Source organism: Stereum hirsutum, assembly GCF_000264905.1.
Source record: "Stereum hirsutum FP-91666 SS1 unplaced genomic scaffold STEHIscaffold_3, whole genome shotgun sequence".
In the NCBI taxonomy this organism is placed as follows: domain Eukaryota; kingdom Fungi; phylum Basidiomycota; class Agaricomycetes; order Russulales; family Stereaceae; genus Stereum; species Stereum hirsutum.
This window is the reverse complement of record NW_006763133.1, coordinates 544,193-567,444: the sequence shown is the minus strand read 5'-3', so window position 1 is coordinate 567,444 and position 23,252 is coordinate 544,193. Positions and strand designations below refer to the sequence as shown.

General features: G+C 53.1%; 6 protein-coding genes across 6 annotated transcripts in view; 5 read left to right on the top strand and 1 right to left on the bottom strand.

Moving 5' to 3' along the window:
* STEHIDRAFT_91984 (WD40 repeat-like protein) overlaps positions 1 to 904 on the top strand; it is a gene marked incomplete at its 3' end in the record, with an annotated part of 6,278 nt that extends 5,374 nt beyond the window's left edge. Inside the window, exon 13 of the mRNA XM_007300691.1 lies at positions 29 to 904. Coding sequence (XP_007300753.1) covers positions 29 to 904 — 876 coding nt within the window. The remainder of the gene's footprint in view (positions 1 to 28) is intronic.
* Positions 905 to 936: 32 nt separating this feature from the next.
* Positions 937 to 1,119, top strand: STEHIDRAFT_52180 (uncharacterized protein; the record flags this gene model as incomplete). Its single annotated transcript, XM_007300463.1, has 1 exon — positions 937 to 1,119. A coding segment is annotated over one exon (183 nt), but the record flags the coding sequence as incomplete, so codon positions are not given.
* Positions 1,120 to 2,384: 1,265 nt separating this feature from the next.
* STEHIDRAFT_91980 (uncharacterized protein) lies at positions 2,385 to 3,708 on the bottom strand (the record flags this gene model as incomplete). The annotated part of the gene is made up of 3 exons (XM_007300690.1): positions 2,385 to 2,719; positions 2,895 to 3,136; positions 3,199 to 3,708. 3 exons carry the CDS (start codon positions 3,706 to 3,708, stop codon positions 2,563 to 2,565), a joined length of 909 nt encoding a protein of 302 aa, XP_007300752.1. The 3' UTR covers positions 2,385 to 2,562.
* Positions 3,709 to 4,088: 380 nt separating this feature from the next.
* Positions 4,089 to 9,700, top strand: STEHIDRAFT_137330 (uncharacterized protein). Its single transcript, XM_007300689.1, has 9 exons — positions 4,089 to 4,381; positions 4,461 to 5,890; positions 5,955 to 6,022; positions 6,084 to 6,221; positions 6,341 to 6,584; positions 6,656 to 7,277; positions 7,686 to 8,020; positions 8,090 to 8,181; positions 8,252 to 9,700. The coding sequence occupies exons 1-9, from the start codon at positions 4,117 to 4,119 to the stop codon at positions 9,381 to 9,383; spliced, it is 4,326 nt and encodes a 1,441-aa protein (XP_007300751.1). The 5' UTR covers positions 4,089 to 4,116; the 3' UTR covers positions 9,384 to 9,700.
* A 5,774-nt stretch (positions 9,701 to 15,474) lies between these two features.
* Positions 15,475 to 17,140, top strand: STEHIDRAFT_108290 (uncharacterized protein; the record flags this gene model as incomplete). The annotated part of the gene is made up of 5 exons (XM_007300688.1): positions 15,475 to 15,533; positions 15,786 to 15,858; positions 15,976 to 16,056; positions 16,408 to 16,459; positions 16,569 to 17,140. 5 exons carry the CDS (start codon positions 15,475 to 15,477, stop codon positions 17,138 to 17,140), a joined length of 837 nt encoding a protein of 278 aa, XP_007300750.1.
* Positions 17,141 to 19,314: 2,174 nt separating this feature from the next.
* STEHIDRAFT_165969 (uncharacterized protein) lies at positions 19,315 to 21,534 on the top strand (the record flags this gene model as incomplete). The annotated part of the gene is made up of 2 exons (XM_007300687.1): positions 19,315 to 19,367; positions 19,436 to 21,534. The coding sequence occupies 2 exons, from the start codon at positions 19,315 to 19,317 to the stop codon at positions 20,625 to 20,627; spliced, it is 1,245 nt and encodes a 414-aa protein (XP_007300749.1). The 3' UTR covers positions 20,628 to 21,534.
* Positions 21,535 to 23,252: the final 1,718 nt, after the last annotated feature.

Here is a 23,252-nt window from a genome sequence, read left to right as displayed (position 1 = left end):
GTGTGGGGATGTGGAGAGTGGCAAGGAGGTGTTGAAGCCATTCAAAGGACACACTGACTCTATTTGTTCCGTTGCATTTTCGCCTGATGGCACAAAAATCGTCTCTGGCTCCTATGACCACACGATCCGGGTGTGGGATGTTGAGAGTGGCAAGGAGGTGTTGAAGCCGTTTGAAGGACACACTGACTCTATTTGTTCCGTTGCATTTTGGCCTGATGGCACAAAGATTGTCTCTGGCTCCTCTGACCGCACGATCCGGATGTGGGATGTTGAGAGCGGCGAGGAGGTGTCGAAGCCATTTGAAGGACACACCTCCATCGTGAACTCTGTCACATTTTCGCCTGATGGCACAAAGATTGTCTCTGGCTCCTCTGACTGCACTGTCCGGGTGTGGGATGTTGAGAGTGGCAAGGAGGTGTTGAAGCCATTTGAAGGACACACCGAGTCTGTTAGGTCCGTCGCATTTTCGCCCGATGGCACAAATATTGTCTCTGGCTCCTATGACCACACGATCCGGGTGTGGGATGTTGAGAGCGGCAAGGAGGTGTCGAAGCCATTCAATGGACACACCTCCATCGTGAACTCTGTCGCATTTTCGCCCGACGGCACAAAGATTGCCTCTGGCTCCTTTGATCGCACGATCCGGGTGTGGGATGTTGAGAGCGGCAAGGAGGTGTCGAAGCCATTTGAAGGACCCACCAACTATGTCACCACCTCAGCATTTTTGCCCGATGGCATGAAGGTTGTCTCAGGCTCCAAAGACGGTGGAATTGAAGCTCAGGGTAGTAGTTCAAAGGTATGTCTGTGCTTTAGGTGGCCCTGTGTTCTTCTCATGCACTTTTCCAATATATTTATCAATAGCTCTGATGTTTATATCTACAGATTGCAGACCCGAGTCATTTGATAAATGCACATTGGGAACGATGGACATCTAGGGAAGGAGCATGGATTGTAGGGCCCGATGACGGGCTTATACTCTGGGTCCCTCCACAGCTGCGAGAGAGTCTCCATTGGCCCGGATGTCGAGCCATCCTCGGCCGAGAGCAGGTCTACATTGACTTTACCCATTTTAAATACGGAACATCGTGGACTGACTGTTTCGCTCCTCCAAGGTCCTGAATGCAACACTGTAGATTTACTGGTCTTCCTCTGTATTTGTGACTCCTAATTTACTTATCCTGTTACCGCTCCCAGCTCTTCCTGTCGTGTACGACTCGGACATTCCATGTTCTGTGACCAGCTACAAATGAATTCTAGATCTGTTTCACGTCTTCGGTCGCACGCTCAATGACTGACTCCATCACTTGCACTTCAGCGTCCCGACGTGTACGATGTCAGGACTTGTTCCCTTGCTGTCACATCACATTCACCAGTTATAACAGCCAGCAAAGTTCAAACTGATCCTCGAAAATTGTTGCTCTCTCGTCCGTCCATTTCCCATCGCTCTCGCCTACATGCTACTTGTGCACTTTCTCTCCGAGCCTTCCTCCCGTTGGACAATCAATCATACATCCCTTCTCTTTCTTTTCTCAGCCGCATCTTGACGCACGTCTACATTCAATGATTACCTCACTTATAGGGAATCAATGAGACAGCATCAGGCAAAATGTACGTGCAAGTGATAGCCGACGGGGACAATGGCGAGGAGCTGTCTTGATCACTTTAAGCGAGCAGGGTGCGGATGATTGATATTAAGTATGACAGACCCCGCACTGGCAGAGAAAGACTGAACGGTCGCTCGAGTGGATGGAGAAAAGTATCCCGTGTAGGATCTGCTACGGAGACTAGAGAAAAGTCACGGTATTTGTGAGTGGCCATCGACGATGAGCTCAGTTATGATCTGCAGCCGTTAGATTTGATGCACGCAGAGTCGCCTAGTAGTCCTTACCTTAAGTACCTTACCATATTTTGGAATTTGCAACATGGGATTGGAAAGAGAGAAGAGCCGGGTTAAACGAGTGCTATGCCCACTTACAGCCTCAGAGTCTTAGCCGTGAAAGCCGTGACAATGGATCATTCGAAGTAATGATGCATAGCTGAGAGTGTCTAGAGATGAACATCGAGTCGAGTGACATTTCATCATGCTTTCAGCGGAGTCAGGCTCCCGATGTATCCTGAGCCCAGTAGCAATGGCCTCAAATGACCCCAAGCGAAGAAGCAACCATAGAACGGATAAAGCGCCATAGTACGAATGAACACACCGAGACAGTCCCCATCTTTCACAGCATGCTACCACTCGAACCACCACGCATAATATTAATCCTCAAATTCTGCATCTGGAAAGGCGATGAAGCAATTGCAACGAACCAAGATTCTCGCTCATCCCGAGACCTCAGAAATAGATACCCTTGTGCCTTGCGAGGAGCCGAAGGAGTGCATAGATGCATCATGACGTATATTACAATACTTAGACCTGAGGTCGGTGATACTTAACGAATAGACAAAAGCAACCGGATTCACGCACTGTAACACACTCGAACATCGGAACACTAAACCCAACCACCCGAAAGTGACAGTCCTCCGAGTTAAACACCATAAAACGTCCACTCACACGTCGCCCCCTCAACACGGCACAAAAGCCCCCCTAACAGCCTCATACACCCTCCGCTCCCAAGTGACGAGATTAACGCGCTTAGCGACTTCGATGCGCAGGTCGTCGTGCGTATGTAGGAGGGTGTGGAGGTAGGCGAATGCGAGGGCGTCGAGGGCTGTTGGGGAGCTGGGGACCGTGAGAGCGTGGAAGGAAGGGAAATGAGGGGAAATGAGGGGGATGAGAAGTGGGGGTTAGCTTTGAGTTGATGCGGGCGGGGGAGTGGAGAGAAGAGGAAGTGGGCCACAACACGTCCGGTGCCACACTGGATTCTGACGAAGAACAGAAGAAAGAAAGAACATACCTCGAGCCCAAAAACCACCTATCCGTCCCCAATCTCTCGCTCAACGATGCAACAGCATCATGATACCTCATCTTCACAGCATTAACAGGTATACGCGCTCCATACGGCGGGAGGAGGGACGATAAGCCTGTGAGCGGGGCTGGCGGAGGCGTGAGCAGTGTTTCGACGGGTCTTGGGGATCCCGAGGCGGGGAGTTGCAGGATTGTGGTGTAGAAGAAGGATGGGGATGGTTGGGCTAGTGCCTACGATGACGATGAGCAAAAAGTAGAAGGATGCTGGGCCACAGTCAAAGTAGAACGCGTACGAGTGCGGCATGAACGTCGCCCTCCAACAAGGCAACCCAGGCATGACTCTCATCCTTCGTCTCGACCGAACTATATCCCTCCAACTCATCGCCCTCGACTAGACCGACCCTCTCATCGATCCATGCCGCGATATTATGCGCCGGTAATATCTCCCCATCCACGTCCCCGTCCCCGTCCCCATCTTCGTCGGCAGTCAACACACTCGGCGTTTGCAGATTCGGTAACCTCCCGCCCAGCGCCCCCTCCGCCTTAACATCCGATCTCACCTGCACGTCCGTGAGGCCACGCAATGCAATATGCGCCTGCCATTTCAGACACTCGACGTCGGCGCTGAGGAGGTCGTTGCTTGTCTTCGGCGGGTGGATCCAGAGCGTGGGGCCGGAGATGCGACGTTTGCTTGGGACGGGTTGTGGTGCGTGTTCGATTAGGGGGAAGAGGGCGAAGAATCTGGCGAGGGGTTTTGGAAGCTGTAGGAGGGAGGAGGGGGAGCGGGAGGCTGTTGTGGTCATTATTGCTGTAGTGGAAGAAGTGGAGAGAAGAGGGGCTACGACATGTTTGTAGTGTTCAAGAATCGAATTCGTAGTCGTACTACGGAACCATTTGTAGCGTGCTTCAATTATGGAACGTGCCGACGGACTCTGACGGTGACGAACACGAACGAGATCGCGAACGTTCACACAGCCAAAGCGCGCTCGCCGTCATCATCAGCGGCGACTAAGCCACCTTTCTCGCTGCCCTCCCCCTTCGAAGCCATCGAGTCTTGGACTGAACCAGGTCGCTCGTCTGGTCTGCACATTGCATGCCGCTTCACCTTTGAAATTCTGCTTGGAATCCGGCGCAGCCCTGCATATATACCCTCCCTCATCGCACTCAGCTCACTCTCTCGTCTGTAAATCAACTGGAAATACCACCCCACAATGTCAGACTACACCTCGAACCCGTCCAGACCAGGCAGCCCCATCGCTCCCCTGCCAGATATCATGACCGCCCGCCCAGCCGCATACCGATTCAACTGGGACCCCGCATCGCGCAAACCTGGGCCGGGCAGCGTGTCGGAGACGACAGAGGGCAGGGCGGACTATTTCAGTGCGACGCCGAAGGTGGAGATTTATGGGGCGTCGACGACGAATCTGTTGCAGGACGTGCCGAACGAGTGGAGCAGTTCGCGGCATGGCTTTCATGGTCAGTTCCCTGCTCTCTCGTAGTTATTTGGTGATACAAAGGTAAGTCGACCTGACGCTGTAAATCATTCGATAACTAGCAATATCGACCGTGGTGAACAACCCGCACAAACGGTCCGCGCCTCCCAAAGCGCACGCCGCCGTGCCCTCCGTCCCGCTCGCTGACCTCCCCCGCGTCAAACGCAAAGACTTCGACGCCTACCTCCGCGCCGTCGCCCCAGAATGGGACCGTTTCCAGAAGAATGCCGCATCGGGCTCCTCCTCCTCCTCACAACAAACGCAAGGGCAATTCCAAGCGTCCTCCTCCGCCACGACACTCGACTTTGACGAGCTCGTTTCTCCTGACCTCGACTCTCCATCCTCCATCTCCCAATCCCACGAACGATCCCAGTCCGGATCGCCGAGAACACCACGGCCTGCAGCGAGATCATTACCGCCTCTGTCATCCATCCCCCAAGTCTTCTTCGACCCGAACTTCAATCTCGGAGACTCGAGGACCTTCAGCCTCGTCACCGAAACGCACTCTTCCCTCCCCCTCTCCTCCCGCAGTTCAATCTCTCCAACAACCCCAACCCCAACACCCCCCACAGACCCCTCCAGCCTCTCACACTCCCTCCCCCTCCTCGAAAAACTCTCCCACCACGCCGACACCCTCGAACAACACCTAATCCACGAAATCTCCCTCCGCGCCACACCCTTCTTCGCCGCTCTCACGAACCTCCAAGACCTCCAAGCCGAATCCTCACGATGTCTTTCCCGCATCCAATCTTTACGCGCGCAACTCCTCGACGTCGACACGCATAATGCGAAGAAAGGATTAGAGGCGGTTAGGAGGGAAGCGAGGTTGGAGGGGGTGAGGAAGGTTAGGGAGGGGGTTAGGGTCGTTCAGGGGGTGTGTGAGATGGTGGGGATTGCGAGGAGTTTGGTGGGGGCGGGACAGTGGGGGGAGGCGTTGACTTGTGTGGAGGAGTTGAAGGCGATGTGGGACGCTCCTTCGTACGGACAGCATGGGCATCAACTTCACGGACAGGGCAATGGAAATGCGACGTCGGTAAGACGGTCGAGCGACGGAAGGACCTTCACCCTCCTCGCGCCCATAGGAGAAGACGAGCACCGAATCCCGTTCACGCCCCTTCCCGGTCCAACGCCCGGCTCGAAACGAATGGCAGACGTGCCATTAGCAGAATTAGTCGCGTTCGGGTCATTACCTGCACAATTGGAGGAATTGACGATGGAGATCGCGGGCTCGTTGATGGGCGAGGTCGTTGCCGTTCTCAAGGTCGATCTCGTAGAGCGGGTGTATGGTGGTTCAGGTGCTGGTGACGGAATGGAGGGTACGGAGGGAGAGGGCAGGGGAAAGCTGAAGCTGAAGGTGCAGGATCAGGATGGGGAGCAGAGGGATCGGTTGAGGCCGTTGGTGCATGGGTTGATTAGGACGAGGAGCGTGAGGGAGACGATGGGGGAGTGGAGAGGGGTCGTGTTGGGCGAGGTGAAGGGGGTTGTTAGAAGGGTACGTGTTCCGTGTTTTTGGTGTTCCGTGTATCGTGTGGAGTTTGAGGTTTGGCTCGGTGCAGCATCTAGCGACGTTCGATCCGGAGGACGAGGATCCAAAGGCGACGTTGAAGGCGTCTTCGGAACGACCGTAAGACCACCCTCTTTGTTACCTTTCGAGGCGAGCTACTGAATGTGCTTTGGTTTTTCAGATGGGTAGAGGAAGTGAGGAAGATGTCGCATGTGCAGTTCCTGGACTTGCTTCGCTCGATATACAAGAGCTTTCTCCGATGCATCGAAGGTCTCCAAGCCTCGAGCAGCGTCCTCATCGAACTCCTCGACAGTCGCCTGTACGTCGCTCTCCTTCTCCTTCTCTTTCTTGCCCTACCGCTTCTCACCTTTTGCCCTTCGCTTCTCACCTCTTGCCTTTCGCTTCTCACCTCTCACCTCTCACCTTCCAAAAACACAGACCATCAGACTACCCAGCAGACATCTCAGTCCTGCAAGACAACTTGTTCGATATTCTTTCTTCGTCGGCTGAACTCGCTAATATATTGTCTTCGAAGTTACTTTCGGCGAGAGCGGAACAGCATACGAAGTTGGAGTTGCAGGAGTTCGTGGAGCTGTTTAATGAGAGCTGGAGTTTCGTGGTTAGGTGCGAGGTCATCTGCAGAAGGATGATCGTCGGCTTGCGAGGTGTCGTCGTTGGACAGGTACGCCACATCTCGACCCTCTCCCCCCCTCCCACTGTTATTTTGTTGATGTTCTGAGGCATTACGCACAGGCCAAATCCTTCCTCCAATCATTCCACCAATCCCGAATATCCCAATCCGCCAAACTAGTCGAAGACGAACAATGGGCCCCGGCGGACGTGACCTCGCCCATCCAACGAATAGCGGACCTTCTCGTCGATGCTGCCGTGCACGACCCGCGCGATCTCGTGCTCAGACTCACGCCGCCTGTTTCTTCCGCGTCCTCTTCCTCCTCCTCCTCTGCCAATTCCAACCATCTACCGAGTTCGCCCTCTAATCATCTACCGAGTTCGCCTGGTTCCTCCCTTGCCCCAGGAACCCACACAGACGGCTTCGGCTCCCGTCCTTCCTCCCCCCGCTCCACCTCCCCCCGTCCCCCCTCTCCCCTCCCACCCCCCACCTCCTCCTCACCTCCCTCTAAACACCTCAAAATCGAAGACCGCCCCTACTTCGCCGTCTCGGCAACACAGGAGACCCTGAAGCTAGTCACAGACTACCTGAAAGTGATAGTCAATCTGAGTCTATTGACGACGGACGCGATGGGGAGGATTATTGAGTTTTTGAAGGCGTTTAATTCGAGGACTTGTCAGGTGGTGCTGGGCGCGGGGGCGATGAGGAGTGCGGGGTTGAAGAATATTACGGCGAAGCATTTGGGTGGGTTTTCTTTCTTTCGTTGGATTTTTTTAAGAGGGGAGGAATTTTGGATCGAGCACCCTTCGTTGGCTGGTGTGATTGGTGGAGCGGAGGTGAAACGAAATGTCTCTTCGCATGATCAGGATATGTTTCCTGTCTGTGCTTGGATCTGGTCTGCGGCGTCCTATTGTGCTGTAGGCCGAGAAGGCTAACGTGGTGGACGGATGTGCTACGTCGACAGCGCAAGGCATTTATACTGCTTTTTTTTATGAGCGGTCGGTCAATATTGCGCCGTGAAAGCAAGGTGCTACTTCGAGTTATTGCTTTGCTCTACCACACTGTCTACAATATCCGTAGCCGCGCGAGTAGACGCACACCCAGGGTTTATGTTGATCTTGTGACTGATTTTTTCTTCGATCTTATACGCAGCCCTCGCCTCTCAATCGCTCTCCATCATGATCGCCCTCATCCCCTACATCCGCGAAACCTTCCGCCGACATCTAAACCCTAAACAAGCCGTCATGCTCGTCGAGTTCGATAAACTGAAGCGGGACTACCAAGAGCACCAGAACGAGATCCACGCGAAGCTGATCGCGATCATGGGCGATCGGCTCGCGGCGCACATCAAGACGCTGCGTGCCGTGCAGTGGGACAGACCGGGCCCAGCGGGGAAACAGGTTAATGATTATATGGAGCTGTTGGTGAAGGAGACGGTCACGCTGCATAAGGTGCTTTCGAGGTATTTGGCGAGTGCGGTGGTGGAGGTGAGTGTTTTTTTCGGTCGGTTTGTTTGGGGAGGAGGCGTTGGCTGATGAACGAACGATGTGGTTTAGTACGTGATGTCGCAAGTGTTCGCTGCTATCAACCATCGACTGTCGGAGGAATACTCGGAGATTGAGCTTCCGACGCCAGAATCCAAGCAACGGTACGTATCACACTCCCCCGGTCTACCCCTCATATGTTTCGCTTTCTAACCAAAGATTTACCGCATACAGCCTGCTTGCAGACGCCCACTACCTCAACGTCAAATTCTCGGCCCTCAAGAACGTAGGCGCACCTACCGGAATGCTCGAAACCGTCGTGTCCGAAAAACCACTCATCGGCGCCGCGGTCCCGCTCTCGCCTCTCCCCACAAGCGCCAACCATTCCTTGTCCAATAACAACGGCACCAACAACGGCAACGGCAACGCCATCTACTCCCACCCCCACCCCTCGAACATCTCCCTCAACGAACCCTCGACACCGCGAGTGGCCCCAGCCAAACGAACGTCGATATTCAATAACGACAGGATCAAGGGGATGCTGTCGAGGGCTACGTCGCACACAGCGACGCACAATAACGTGCCTACGGTGACGGAGAAGGCATTACCGATCCCTGTGCCGAGCAGTCCGATGTTCAGCCCGCCTACGATGGATAATATCGAACCGACGCCGCTGCCGCCACCGAAACCTGCGAGTCCGGCCTCGAGTCGTCCGAATTCGAGATCGAGCTCTCCGAGACCTAATTCACCGCGTCCTTCGTCGCCGAGGCCTAATTCACCTAGTCCCCTGGGCGGTCCGTACGTGAATGGGAACGGGAACGGTGTTGGAGTTGAGACAGGGTACGCGAATGGGTTGAGGCCGGAGGATGCGCATGCGACGATTACGAATGGGAGTGCGGCGAGTTTGTTCGCACCTTCGCCTGTTCCTGGTGGGAGTTCGGGAACGCTCACGCCTTCGAATGCTATGGAGGACTTGACGGCTGCAGCACCGTCGACGGGCGAAGCAGGCGAAGGGCAAGAGGCGCCACCACCGATCCCGGAGAAGGATGGAGAAGGGACTAGGCCGAGTACACCTCTTCCGGAGACCGACACTGGAATTGTCGAGGAACCGGAGGAGATGGAGGATGTGAGAGATGAAATGGACGATGAGGCCGGTCCAGGGGCGGGAATGAATGGTGTGGCGGACGGGGAGCCTGAGACAGGAACGAGGACAAGTGGGGAAGAGGGCGGCTCTGGTGATGTCAGGGGTATTGGTGATGGTGTGGGTAAGGCCCAAGATGAAGAGGTGGAGGTGAAGGAAGAGGGTGATGGGGTCGTTGCCGTCGCTGCTGCGAGTAGTGGAGACGCTCGTGAGATGGTTGCATAGCGTTTCTTGGGATGTGACGTTGGACATTGTCCCTTGGTCGTTGGTTAAAGAAGGTGGAGAGTGTGCGGAGGTGGCCCAGGAGAGTATCTATACATACAGTTTTTCCCTTTATTTCATTTGTTTCGGTCGGATTTTCTGCACTTTTTCTCGTCGTTTGCCTTCTGCCTTTTTCTGTCCACTAATCCAGTTTTTCGTCTTCGCTTTCTACTTTGTAATTGAGATTAGGGCGTGTCTGCTTTTCCTGCCTTGTCTTCGGCGCTTGAATCTCTCTACCAGACCCGCACGAGCCACTGGTGAATTTTTCAAGCGGTAACGAGCGGCTTTTTGGTCTCTGGAACGTTGGTGAACATAACGTTAACCCTTTCAGGATCTGCGCGGCGTGAACTGTCTCCCAGGTCGAGATGCTCCTCACGCATGCGCAAGGAGAGACCCTGCGTGGATATTACTCAAGCCCCTCAACGCCATGCAGTGCTGGCGAATAACGACCTAGACAACTCGTCTCAAAACCCTACGGAGAATTGACCCTCAGACACCCCATTGAACATTCAGGGCGAGCGGACAGTCCGGCGGCGCTGGGGAGCTTGGACGGAGGTAAACAGGGTGGTGAGGTACCGCCGGCGTAGGTACTACAGCCGTTTGCATATGAGATCGGAGTGATGCGCGCAGAAAAAAACCGGCGCGCCTCGACCAAACAAAGCCATAAATGGCACTCCTTCTCGGCACACTTCGGCAGTGGCACACAAGGAATTTGGCTCTTTGGGTCTCTTTCGACAATTCTCTATGTGTCGTAGGTATCTTATTGTAAGAAAAATAAGTGTATTATGTCGGCAAAGCGAGCATGCAGCTTAGAGACACGTAGCGGCTACTACAGGGTATACCAGAACGCATGAAACGACGCCGACTGGTCAACTCGACAGATGTGCGGACTCGGCCATAGACTCCGCAACCAAGCATTGAGCACCTTGAAAGTGCCGAGCCGTAGTTCCCAAGGGAAGATGCAACTGTAGACAAATGAGCTAGATACAGTAGTGATGTTCGGAATGTAATGAGATGAAGGGCATCCGACAGAAGTACATTCAAGAGGGGACTGTTTGAAGAGAGGTGAATTCGTCGTACAGGGAAGTGTCCAGATGTCGTATGCTTGATCTGAAGATTCGTGGGAGCAAAAACCATGGAGCTCGTACGAAGAGTGGGGGAACCTCGACCGCAACGGCGGCTGTATGAGCATGAGTGCTCGCCGCGAATGTACACAGGCAAGAAACCAAAGCATATAAAACGGAAACGCGACTCACAGAGATTTCTATGTCAGCCATCTGACAATTTTCCGACAATCTGAACTCCTGCGATTGCTTCCATCCGTCATCACAAAATCCTGTATCTTTCACCAGTGCCTATGAGCATGGAGGTTGCAAGAGGACTTGAAGAGGTGTGGAGTTGGTGACGAGCAATGAGTAACCCAGGCGGATTGAGGAGTCTGGTCTTGGTCCGGTCAGCGTATGTTCGACGAGCTCCAGCCTAGTGAGCAATGAGCGCGAGCAATTGCAGAACGACGACGAAGCAGAGCTGAGTATCAGACTCGTTCGCCACACAAGCCTGCCGAAGTCGCGCCGAAGTGGACTGCCGTTTATGGCTTTGTTTGGCTGAGGCACGCCATTTTTTTCTCCGCGCGTCACTCCGATCTCATATGCAAACGGCTGTATACTCTACACGCCCGCCACTAATTATATCATTAGGTTCCTGTGGCACATAATAATCCATGTCGATCCCAGAGACAGGTCAGCTGTTCAAATATGGTTCCTGATTCACCGGCGGCAAACGTCGAAAATGTCAAGTAGGATACGTTTGATGAGGTCCCAAGACCTTTGCTACTGGGACGCAGACCTTCCGTGAATTTACGTTGAATCCAGTGCCTCTCTCGCAAACGTCCAGACCGACTGAGGCCTCTCAAACGGTGGAGCCGCAATGTCCACAAGTCATGAGTTCGCCCAACCTGACCCCAGAAACAAATATTTCACCTCTTGTCTCCTGCGGCGGTGAGGCCGTGCAGCCCAGCCAACTTCAAACAGTGCTCGGCAGACAAGCACGCCGAACCACATAAGTGAGGTACAAGTTGGATAGAGACCCTCGGACACCTGCAGGATGGAGGGCACATCAAGTGACTTGAAGAAAGTTTTGAACCGGTGCCCGAAGTAAAAAGTTCAACTGTGCCACAGTACGCAGCTGCCGTCCCGCAGGAATGTCGTGCTCGGTTTGCAGGGCAGCGGGTGTGGCGCACCATCGTCACCGATGCGAGCGGCGGATGTTGATCGTGACAAAACTACTGTGCGGAATGCAAAGGAAGAAAGAAAAAAGTCAGCATTTGATGGCTTAGCCAGAAAATAAGCGCAAGATCGACGATGACCTACCTGGCCGGCGAGCCTACATCCTACAGCTATGTCTCTTTCCAGTGAGACATTGTTTGTTCTCCAGTAGTTTGACAGACGTTCTGTCCGAATTGGCGAGGATGATCGTCTGTCACAAAATATCAATAGGATAACATGCATATGAGAAGCCGCACGCGATGGATCATCGGACAAGGGATCGTCCAACAAGGGTTTTTGAACAAGGCAGGAGGAAGAATAAAAATATCTAGGCAATTCTACACCGGCGGAAGTCAAGGGCGGAATCAACAAGACAGATACTTCCGCTGAACATGACGGAAGTCAGGCTGCAAGACGGCCGCCGGTATCGTCGTACGTGCACGAAGGTATCCCAGAGAGACAGAAGAACACACGAAAGGTTGCGTTGAGGTCAACTAGGATCCTCAGAAATGAATAATATAGACGGCTGGTTTATCGAGCGCTAGGTGACCTGAGCTCTGGGATGGACATATTCGCTTCCGAGCCCTATGATAGAGTCAACGAACACTCTAGCTCCGAGGAAATTTACAAACAGTTTTGTGCGCTCATAGGTATGCACGCAAGAAAAGGAGAGAGCCTGACAAGATAGACAATAACAGGAGGCGAATGTGGAGGAGGAAAAGAAGCTCGAACGCCACAAAGGTCTTGGAAAGGACTCCGGACAGCTATTTACGTAACGCGAGGAGCGGAGATTGCCGGTCCCTAGCATTGCAGCGGCTTTCATATCGATAGATAGCCCTCGACTTTCCGCGAGTGCACTAAACATCAATATAGATGAACCAAACAACTCCCGATCCTGCGGGAGAAGATCTCGCAACTCTGTCCGTTGTCAAAGGGAAGCATCAAAACGGCCTTGCGTGGGATACCATTGCCCCAAAGAGCGAGTGTTTGGTCGAGTCTATATTGTGTTTGGCGCACTCATAAAATATTGGGGCTATCTATCGTTTTGAAAGCCGCTGTGACGAAGATCGGGACCCAAGTTCAACTTCTCGACATCTCTTGGACAACTCTCATCTTCCCCACCCTGCCTCCCATCGCGAACATTATAGACTGCTATCACACACGACCAACTTCTAGGAATGGAGAGACCTTTTGGTGAGAATCTTACACAGGATCGAGGTACCGCCCAGTCCTTTCAGCATTGCTCTTGCATTGCTCAGACGTCCTTCTTGGCCTTCTCGAGGCGACCGGGTGTTCATTCCACGAACGCCCCCAAACTCCCGCGACTGTGGTATGAAGAGAGCATTGAGGATCTGGGGTAGAGCACCTCACCGGTGATCTATACCACCCTCGCAGTCTGGATTCGTGCCCCCAGAACCTCTCTTGCCTTCTCTGCAGCTTGTTTGCTGCGCTCGCTCGCAATTGGTGGAGATCACTCGAAACCGCCGGTATATACGCCGACAGTCCGACGTCGTATCTTCATTTGTTCTCGCACGCACGAAGAGGGTCATTTTGTCCTATGGATATGTTGTCTGGTGACTCGAGAACTATCGGTTCGGCGAACGACGGACGTATATCCTTCATCGACCTCGTATGTAAATTGACGAGTGCGGGTCGGTACTAAACGGACACGACTGGCCTTGGGTCCCCGAAAGAGTCACCGGCCGCACTGATCATCGATTCTTTTTCTCCAAGATTCTTGGCTTGGGCGTAGCCATTTATGTGCAGCCGTTTATTTGCCGAGATCTGGGCGGAGGACCTTCACAGTATGGAGCACCGTGGATCGGGTTCCCCAGATCGACGGATGACCTCGACGCTTGTCGGCGGATTGGCTTTGGAATAAGGACAATGGAAGGGTGGAATGGCGTGGTGTGGCGTAGAGGGTCTAGCATCATCACTGGCCTTTTGTGAAACGCTTATTCCTCGTGTGGTGTGAATATCACGCCACCACGCACAGATAGGCAGGATGTGGCTTCCATCTTTCCGCCCCAATATTCTTAGGGTCTGGTGCGGTCCTGGGGTCTCATCATACCTTTGCGGTGTCAAGACAGCGCCGTATACGTACCTTCAAGATACTGCGCTTCCACCACATAAGTTGCGTGCTGGTGTGGCCGGGGACGGTGTCTGGCACAGCTGCAGACTGCAGTAAGAACTGGTTCGGTCCCTCCTCAAAATCCCTGATAGAGGAGCTAGACGATTACTAACAGGACTTGTCTGGCTGCGAATTAGCTCTCGCCATTCTCAGTCAACCCGTATCTGCGCCTTCCCTCCCTCGGCGAAACGGCGTGTGTGGTGTAACGGAGTCTGATCCCTGAAAGGCGTGTCTAATATCCCAAACCCGCTTGTTCATCTTCTCATAAGCTTGGAGCCTCTGATTACTATTCGTGATACCATAACGCTTACACAGCATACAGCCATGTCTTGCGCCACACTCGTCGATAGGCAGGCCTGAGGCCTCTGTTGAAATCAAAACATCACCACCCTACACGCACACACGGCGAAACAGGCGAACAACTCATGATTCATGAGCCGGGTATGCACTGATGGGTCCGTTTTGACCCCGGATTGACGCTTTGACAGAAATAAGCACAGCTCCAAGGAGATTTTGAAAGAGACGAGAGCTACGACTTGGACGGCTCTCCGCTCTGATCAGTTTTTTTTTTCGGCTGTCCGAGTCTTCGCTGGAAGGTATGTATGTACCTGCCTGATCTACCCGTTCGGCTTGCTTCAATTTTTTTCTCTCTCTTGGAGTAGACGCCAGGGGCTGTGAAATGTTCTCTGATTGGCGCCATCGAGGTGGGAGGGCGGCCAACTCAGAAACACGAGGCTACGAACCTTCTCGGTTAGCTGTTCCTCTGGCGCTATGTTATGTTCGGGCGCCACACGACTCGCCACTTGTGCCTTTGCCTTCCATACAACAAACATTGTTGCTGCCGCCGAGCTCAAGAACCTGAGTGCTATGTGTGAGATAAAGGAGGTTGGGTACGTCGTTCGACGTCATGATCCTCTGTATCTATGTGTTGTCTATCTACACCGTTCCTTGGAGATCGTCGCTGACGTTGAGTGATTCCCATATTTTCATGAGAAGAATGCAGTCAGTGCGTACCTAGTACATACCATCCTCCTGAGCGTCATGATCAGCATACCAACCGTGCCTGCGCACCACCACCACCACCAACGCATCATCGCTACTCTTCTCTCTTCTCTCTCGGACCTAGAACACACCCCGTCGACCGTAGTATGTGCATGCATGCTTCCGCACCATCTAGACTCTGCACACAAATTCTTTCCAGTTCCTCGTTGAAGGCTTGAAACTGACGTCGTCGATCCTAGACCACGTCACGGTCAACTGAGATCCCCGCATGACGTCACGCCGCCTCGACACACTGAGCGAACTGTGACTATCGTCGCACGACGTCTTACTAGTTACTGTAATCCACCGATGTATGTATCACTCATACGCAGGGTCCTCTGGAAAGGAGTGACCGAGCGTTAAGCAGAGTCCAACAATGCGAGGTTATAAAGCCAAGGCTGACAAACTACCACAACAATCATCACTATCACTGCACAAGTGACCAGTCGCACCGTCCTACCGACCGGGAAGGTTATCGCATCGGTTCGTCAGCAAATGATTATTGACAAGCGCCGATTCAGAGCGAAAAGGCTAGGACTCCGAGTGCTTATCGCGCTATGTGTGTACACACTCAAGGACAAAACGTCCGCTTATCTGAGGCATTATCATCCCGCCCGGGATGGCGCGAAATGTCACGGTTTGGGTTTGCGAGGGTGGGCGTTTAGATGTCGTATGTGTGTAAGTGTTGTATGTGTGTGTGGTTTCACTTATTTGACCTTTTTTGTTGAGTCTTGTTTAAATTGGCGTCACGGCTAGAATCGGAGCTCGTGAAGAAAAAACAAACGATGAGATAGAGAGCTTGAGCGTGAAGCCGAAGTGAAGAAAGATAAGAAAGGCTCGCAAGGGTCGGCCGCGAGCGCTGCGAAACACTCGGAGGCTCGGAAGGACTATATTTACTTGAGATGTTTTTGCTTGGGTTGAATTGGACAGAAAGAGAGCGAGAGGAGGAGAGAGATACGACTTCCGGCGAGAGTTCGGAGCGCTCGACTTCGGAACGTCGAATGTAAGTTATTTTCTGCTTCAACTACATCCCGTTATAACCCTAAGTTCTAACTTATATTAAGTTGCGTGCGTGCATGTATGAGCATGAGCGCTTGCAATTGTGTGAGTCCGAGTTCAGGGGAAGTCGGAGGGAGAAGATACGAAGAGTGGGACAGCGGCCGTTAAGGCAAGGATCAAGGATCAAGGATCAAGAATGGATGTACGTAAATCACACATGCATGTTGTGGGCTCGAACCCACGAAAGGAGAACAAAGGAAGGAAGGTCTAAGGAAGAAGCTTCAAGCAATGAGCAGCGTGACCGTGACTGTATTTGAGTCGCTGGGGAGTCGGGGGTCGGGAGTCGGAGTGATCGGCGGACGCACAGTCTAAGAGACGTAACAAACCTGAAAGGAAGAAAGAAAGAAAGAAACCGGCCTTCGCGTGCCTTTCTATCTTCAGCTAACAGTAACAGTAAGCTCCTTATCCGCTCTCAAGATCTCAACGGCGGGAATAAGTACGAGGGAAGAGTCGTCTGAGTCAAAGTTATATTTGGGACGACTCGGATATACAGGCTATGTTCGAGATGAGACGAGGAAGGACGAGGCACGAAGAATTCGAAGAGGGTAAGTTTCTGAGTCAGATATGGGGTATGTTTAGTGGTTAGTCAAGTATACGATTAGAATAGTACAGAACAGACGAGGCTCATCGAGACATAGACTCAACTATATTCAGTGTTCACGAAGCACTGTCAATGGGAGCACCCGCACCCGTACGGAGTCTCGGACGATCTTCGACTGTACGATCCATCCTTCCCACCTGAATCACTTCGCAAAAAAAAAACCATTGACAAGCCCACACGACCCATTCCCATTCCCACTACCACATTGATACGACCGGAATATTCGGGATGGGGTATATGTAGTACGGGATATTCGGTCTTCAATATGGCAATAAGGTCACCTCGGATTACCCATCGACATTATAATACACACTCGGTCCGAACGAACGTGAGGATAGGAAACGATGAAAATCCAGTGGGGGCGCTAGGGGAGGCTAGGGGATTCAGAGCATCAGAGGACTACACCAATCACGCGCAGTCCCCGAAGCCTCCCGACTCTCCCCCCAAAACCAAAAAAACGCAGGCCCGGGGTGCGATAAGATACGCAACCCAAAAAGGTCGAACAAAGACTGACGAGAAATCCCAGGCTGAAGACTGCGATAAGTCACTGTCAGAAGCCCAAAAGGGTCGAACAAAAAGGCCGCGTTCCGATGCTGCATGCACCCATGGATATACCATACCATAACATAACATAACATAACATAACATAGCATAACGAAGGACCATGAGCTGTGAACCGTGAGCCGTGAGCCGTCGAGGACCCCGAGGGTTTTCAATATGTTGTTTTCCGATATGGGATGTGCATATGATGCGGGAAGAAATTCGAAAAAGAGTAGGTTGCTTGAAGTTGCAGGGTGGGATAGGGGACTGGATGTACGTACGTATGCACGTACGCGTAAAATTCGGTTTGAGGACTCGGAGCAAGTCCGATCGCTGATCATGTCCCAGAAAGGAGAATTAAGAATAAAAGGTTACCGCGATGCTACCAGTAGAGGCGAATCCTCTAGGTGAGCATAGACTGGATCTGATCGTGGTTTAGAATGGAGAATAAAAGCAGTCGTCCGAGTCATCACGATGCGAGAGTTGAGCATAAAACTGGATCGATGCGACAAAGGAAAAGAAAAGAGAAACCGCACGCATGCGTGCGTACGTAGGTGGAGTACATACATATACCCGAGATCATGACCACTGACATTCGAAAACGAAAGCGATCCGGTGGGAGGTTAAAGTCTAAGAATCAGCGGAGCACATCGGATGACCCAGAGCTTCAGCTCCAGCAATCCCGAGTGACGATCGTCCACAGCTGATACCCATCCATATGACGAGCTCTAAGTTGATAGAATTATCCATCCGGATGACGAGCTATGAGCGAAAGTGATAGAATAGTTTGAATGAAGTGTTCGTCGTTCCATGCCTAGCCAATAGAGATGAATCGATGAACATGGTCCGTGCGTACCAAAGCACAGCACAACGACACGACACCCCAATAAGACACAGAATGAGGCCTGCGTCGCCCCATGCCTAGCCATGGCCAGTGGAGATGAATCGCCGTACGTACCAAGCGCGGTACCCTAATCAATCGCACAAAAAGCAATCAAACAAGCAAGCAAGGTGACCCTGTTAGCTAAAGTGCGCACCAGCAAGGTGAGCGGCTAGTCCGCCAAAGAACGAAGTCCTTCGCTTCGATTGCGGAGCAGAGGCTCGTAAAGCCAACTCATAAACGGCAGTCACATCAACGTATAAGTACGCGCTGGCACAAGTACTAAGTAGAACGCGGGATGGAAGGGAAGACGTGGCGTGGCGTGGGGTGGTGTGCCATGGAATGGTAAATCACGGAAGTTCGGGTCTATGATCGTCGAAGAGGGATGCTGAGCCGCTCGGACGAGATAATGTGACGGATGACGGATGACGAAATGACGAATATGGCGCAAGAATAGGAATCCAGAATCGACGTCAAGTACTTCAGTTTGATCCTGGACTAAGTTATCCATAACGGGCTGGCCGTGGCGAGATAAACTAGATTGCATCAGGCGTATGAGGGAAAGTAAACACTGAGAGGGAGGGAGTTGGACGTGTAGAGGTGTGGTGGCGTGACGTGGCACTTTCAGAATCAGAGCTGCAGAATAGTCATCTTGGACCACCGTGCGGGATAACAACAATAAGGTGAGTTGGTCGGGGTCCCAGTCAGGCTGCATACTGAGGAAGCCCGAGGAGATGCGAGCGAGGCCTTCGAGAACGATGGACGCAGGAGAGGTTCGAAAATCGAACAGACGCCGCAGAACATCATGAGAAGAACGTCCAAAGTGACAGCGTTGGCTCTGAACGTGCAGCGGGGCCAACGTCGACCGGGGGAGGGATTCCAGAGAGCGAGAATGAAAGCTGCCAATGGCACGCAAATCAGAGGGACATGACCGGGCGGTGATGCGCCCGAAAGGGTACGCATGCATGAGTTGCGTGCGAGGAGACGATGAAACGTGTTATCAGGCAGAATGAGGGTAGGAGGACAGTCACGATGGTGATGGATAACAGTCGTGACTGGGCAGTGACTGGTGTGGAGGAGGACCGTTCTGGACAGTGCAGAGGAACAATGGCGGAGTGGCCAGAAGAGGGAGGGCATCGAACGTGTGGATCTAGATCGCGTTATTGGGAGGGAGAGATGACGGAGGAGAACGTGCGAGTAGCGAGGGTGACCGGGGGCGCAGGCCTCGTCCCAAACGGGATGGCGAATGAATTTGAGTTGGCTCGAGCCTCGAGTCATCTGCCCGCCTCAGTCTCTGCCCGACGGTATATAAGGACCCGCGGTCGTGGGACGGCATTCGTCAACCGCCCCCCAAATCTCATCCACCCCCGACGCTAACGATGTTCCAAGAAGACTGCTGCCTGCAGTGTGGCAAGCCCGTTCAGGTCGACGGGTACGACCCTGCTCTCCTCCCTCTCCCATGACCCTTCCGCATGTCTCACCCTTTACGTCCTCCAACAGCCGCATATACTGCTCAGACGAGTGCCAGAGCTTGGATGCAACCTCCCCATCCATTTCCTCCGCCTCATCCCCTTTCTCCTCCCCAAACCTCAAGGGCTATCCCACGCCCGGCACGGCGGATGTCCCTCCCCTCTTCCCCAACGCTCTCGGCTCTGCCCTTACCTCACACAAGTCCCGTCCGAACCGCTACTCCCTTTCATCCTCAAAATCGTCCCTCATGTGGTACGAGGACGACGACAGCGACAGCCCCGCGATAGCCGTCGAGGACGAGCCCGCCCCAGAGCACAACATCCCCATTCGCCACCAGGGCCTCTCCTACGCCCGTCGGCCCTCCACCACCAACAACCACTCCACCATCCCTCTCCTCCACCGCCACCATTCATCCTCCGCTTCCGGTGGCCAATCTCCCACAAGCGCCTTCGCCTCGAGCTTCACGTCATCCGCCGCAGACGACTCCGCTAACCCTTATCTCCGTCCGCCCTCACCCACCCTCCATTCATCCTCCTCGCCGAGCAAGACCAAGTCCCACCACCACCGTCACGGCTCGCACGACTCCAAAATCGAGGGCACGCAGCAGGAAACGGTGACCTCAAAGCGCAAACGGAACCGCGCCTCCCTCCCCGCCTACTTCTCTCTCCTCTCCATCGGCTCTCCTCCCGTTCGCCCCTCCACGTCCATCACCACCTCTTCCTACTCCACCATGCGTCCCTCACCCACCACACCCCGCATCTCCAACCCTACCGTCGACTCTACCCACGCCATCGCACTCTCCTCCCCGAACTATACCACCACGCCACCCATTTCTTCCGGTCCGGCCTCGGCTGGTGCCCGTCCTTCGTCGTTGCTCGCGAGTATACATACTACCTCTCGCGACGCACGGGAAGTCACCGTCGTCGATGTCGACCCACCGCGTGGACGGGGCCGTCGTCGTGAACCGGGTTCATCACGCCACCGCACCTCGAGTCGCTCCGACTCGCCTTCTCCATCGCGGGATCGCGCTCACTGGGCTCGCAAGACCGTCTCCCCGCCCGCGCGGAAGCATGACGCGGTGGATCTGGATTCGAGGGGCAGGAGGAGACTGGCGGAGTTGGACGGCTGGGAGGGGGATAGGGAGTATGGGTTTGGCAGTGGGAGGAGTGGGTTGCGGGATCGGCAACGCGAGAGGGAGAGGGGACGGGGCAGGGACCGCTAGGAGTTGATGTCTCCGTCAACGATAACTTTGTGCTGCTGCTGCTGCCTCCTCATCTCTTCTACTCTTCCCTTTCCTGCGAAGACAAATCTTGAAGGAGCTCCCTCATCAAGCAAACTATACATATCCAACTATGTAATGAACAGCGCGCGCGCTCGCTCGCTCTTCACCCACCACTCGCCCTATTTATTCGGCGTGCCCGCCCGCGTCGGATGAGAGGGATGGTTATATATCCACTTGATCGTGTTCTTTATACCATCTTTGGGCCCTTTCCTTTCTTCCTCTGGACGTTCTTCTTCTTTTTTTGGAGTTCGTTCGTCGAAGATGTTTCACCCTCCCTCACTTGCCCTCAACGGGCGCATCGACTCACGCACTTTCCCTCCTTCCTTCCTTCCTTCCGCACCTCGTCGTCCTCGTTTCATCCAAAAAAAATGGCGGTTTTCTCGCATTTGTTAGTGGTACTCTAGCTTCATACAATCTATTTATTCCCTTTGTCCCTTTGTTCTTGCCATTGTCATTGCCATTGTCGTATAGACGCCGACGCCTTCGTTTCCCTCTTATCCTCTCCGTTGTGTATACCGTACTTACGAGGATGAGGATATGCGTATACATCACTTTTGACTCGCTCGGTTTTTCGTGTTCGTGTTCGTGTTCGGTGTGTGCACCGTTTCGTTCTGCTCCGTTTCGGTTCGATTCGATTCGTTTTTCGTCTTCGTCTTCGTCCTCGTTTCGTTTCACTTCGTCGCATGCTTGCATCTTCTCAATCTCATTCGAATCTATCATAAAGCATACAACATACAACATATAACATACAACATATAACATACAAACCACAATCAAGGCTCGGTACGAGTACGAGTACGTAGCATACATCATAACAACCAACAAATCATATCGCATTATTTCGCATGGCTCCAACACTTCTGTGAGTGAGTGAGTGTCAATGGGGAGGGGGGGAAGGTGGGTTGTGGTGGGTTGTGGTGGGCCCTGGGGGTTGCTTGGCGGTAAGTTGGGAGTTGTGCCTTGGCGGTAAGTTGGGCTTGGACTTGTGGGGGGCGGGACGTTGTGGGGCAGAGGTTGGTTGCTTTTGTTGGCCTGTTTAGGACGGATCCCTCCTTTCCTCTTGGTCCTTGACAGTGATACTCTAGGCTCTGGCTAGATTGCGTGCACATGCTTATTTTTTGTTTTGGGAACAAGCATGGTATTGTGGACGTGGATGTGGATGTGATCGTCGGTGAGTCCTTCTTACCATCTTGGCCTGTAAGTTTCAACGGGCTCTGACCTCTCTACCCTCTCTACCCTCTCGACCTGCGCTTTGTCTCACTCTCCAAGCTGATATGTACCCCGTTTCTCCGTTTCCTAGGTGTCCGTGCGTCCGTGGATCAATCCGCGCAGACACGTCCTTGTACTTGCTACTGAGATAGCGCATGATGTGCTCTGTGCTCTGTGCGACGTGTTGACAAGTTACCTCCGAGTCCATATGCTCGAGCTCAGATTCTTCCAAAGCGTCACCGACACTATTCACTGACAATGCGTCAGACTTCCACTCGGACAGAACCTCAGCCTGCCATGCATGAGCTCCTTCTCTACCTGGACATTCTAATCTAATCTACCTGTACATACAACCCTGCTACCACTCCCCACCTCCCTGCGCATCTCACTCTCTAAGCTAACCTGCACCCCATTTCTTCGTTTCCTAGGTATTGCGTTTGTGCAGGTCCGTGAGCCCGTGGATCAAATCAACGCAGACATGGTATATCGCACGTCGGAGCACATAGCACATCATGCGCTCTCTCAGTCTCAGTACAAGTCTGAGGACAAGTTACCTCCATATGCTCGAGCTCAGATTCTTCCAATTCCAAAGCGTCACCGACATCATTCATTGACAATTGCAATGCGTCGGACGCTGTCATGAGTACAGAAGTTACAGTCCGAGTCGTCCGTCCGACCACTGCTCTTCCTCGTTACCGTATGAGGAATCAGGATCCGAGTATATGCAGGTCACGGGCTTTTCGACGTTCGTTGCCCTTGGTCATACCAACCGATGTATACACGCATCATAGAGAGAACCCTACATACATCATACATGACGCACCGTGGACGGGTTGGGTTGACGCCTTGACGATTCGGAGTGTTAACCTTTTCTTGGGAGAGCTCACGAGGACGTATGCACGAGCACAGACACACGCACGTCGCACGGGACCCCGACCCCGACATTTTTTCTGTCGTTTTTTGCCGCATGTGGGAAGGATGAAAACTTCAGTTCTCGTGGTCGTGTTTTTTTTTTGCTGTTGTGCACAGGTTTCTGTCGCATCGTTCGTCGTTGACGCCAGATGGGATGCCTATGCACACTGCAGCAAGGGAACAACGAACAACGATCATGTCACCGTGAATCGTGGACGATTGCCAGTGGATGGCGTGCGAACGTGCTCGCTCGTAATTCGTCTTGTTCAGATTCTCTTCCATCATATGCATGATCACACAAGCTTGTCCAGCTGCCCAAGTGCGTCGTCTTCGCACACCCGCCGTGACATGCCGTCTTGCCAGTGAATCTTCGACCGTGGTTCGTTCAGTATTCACTGCCAGCGGGCGAAATGATGGAATGAATGAATGCTTCGTCGACGCGAG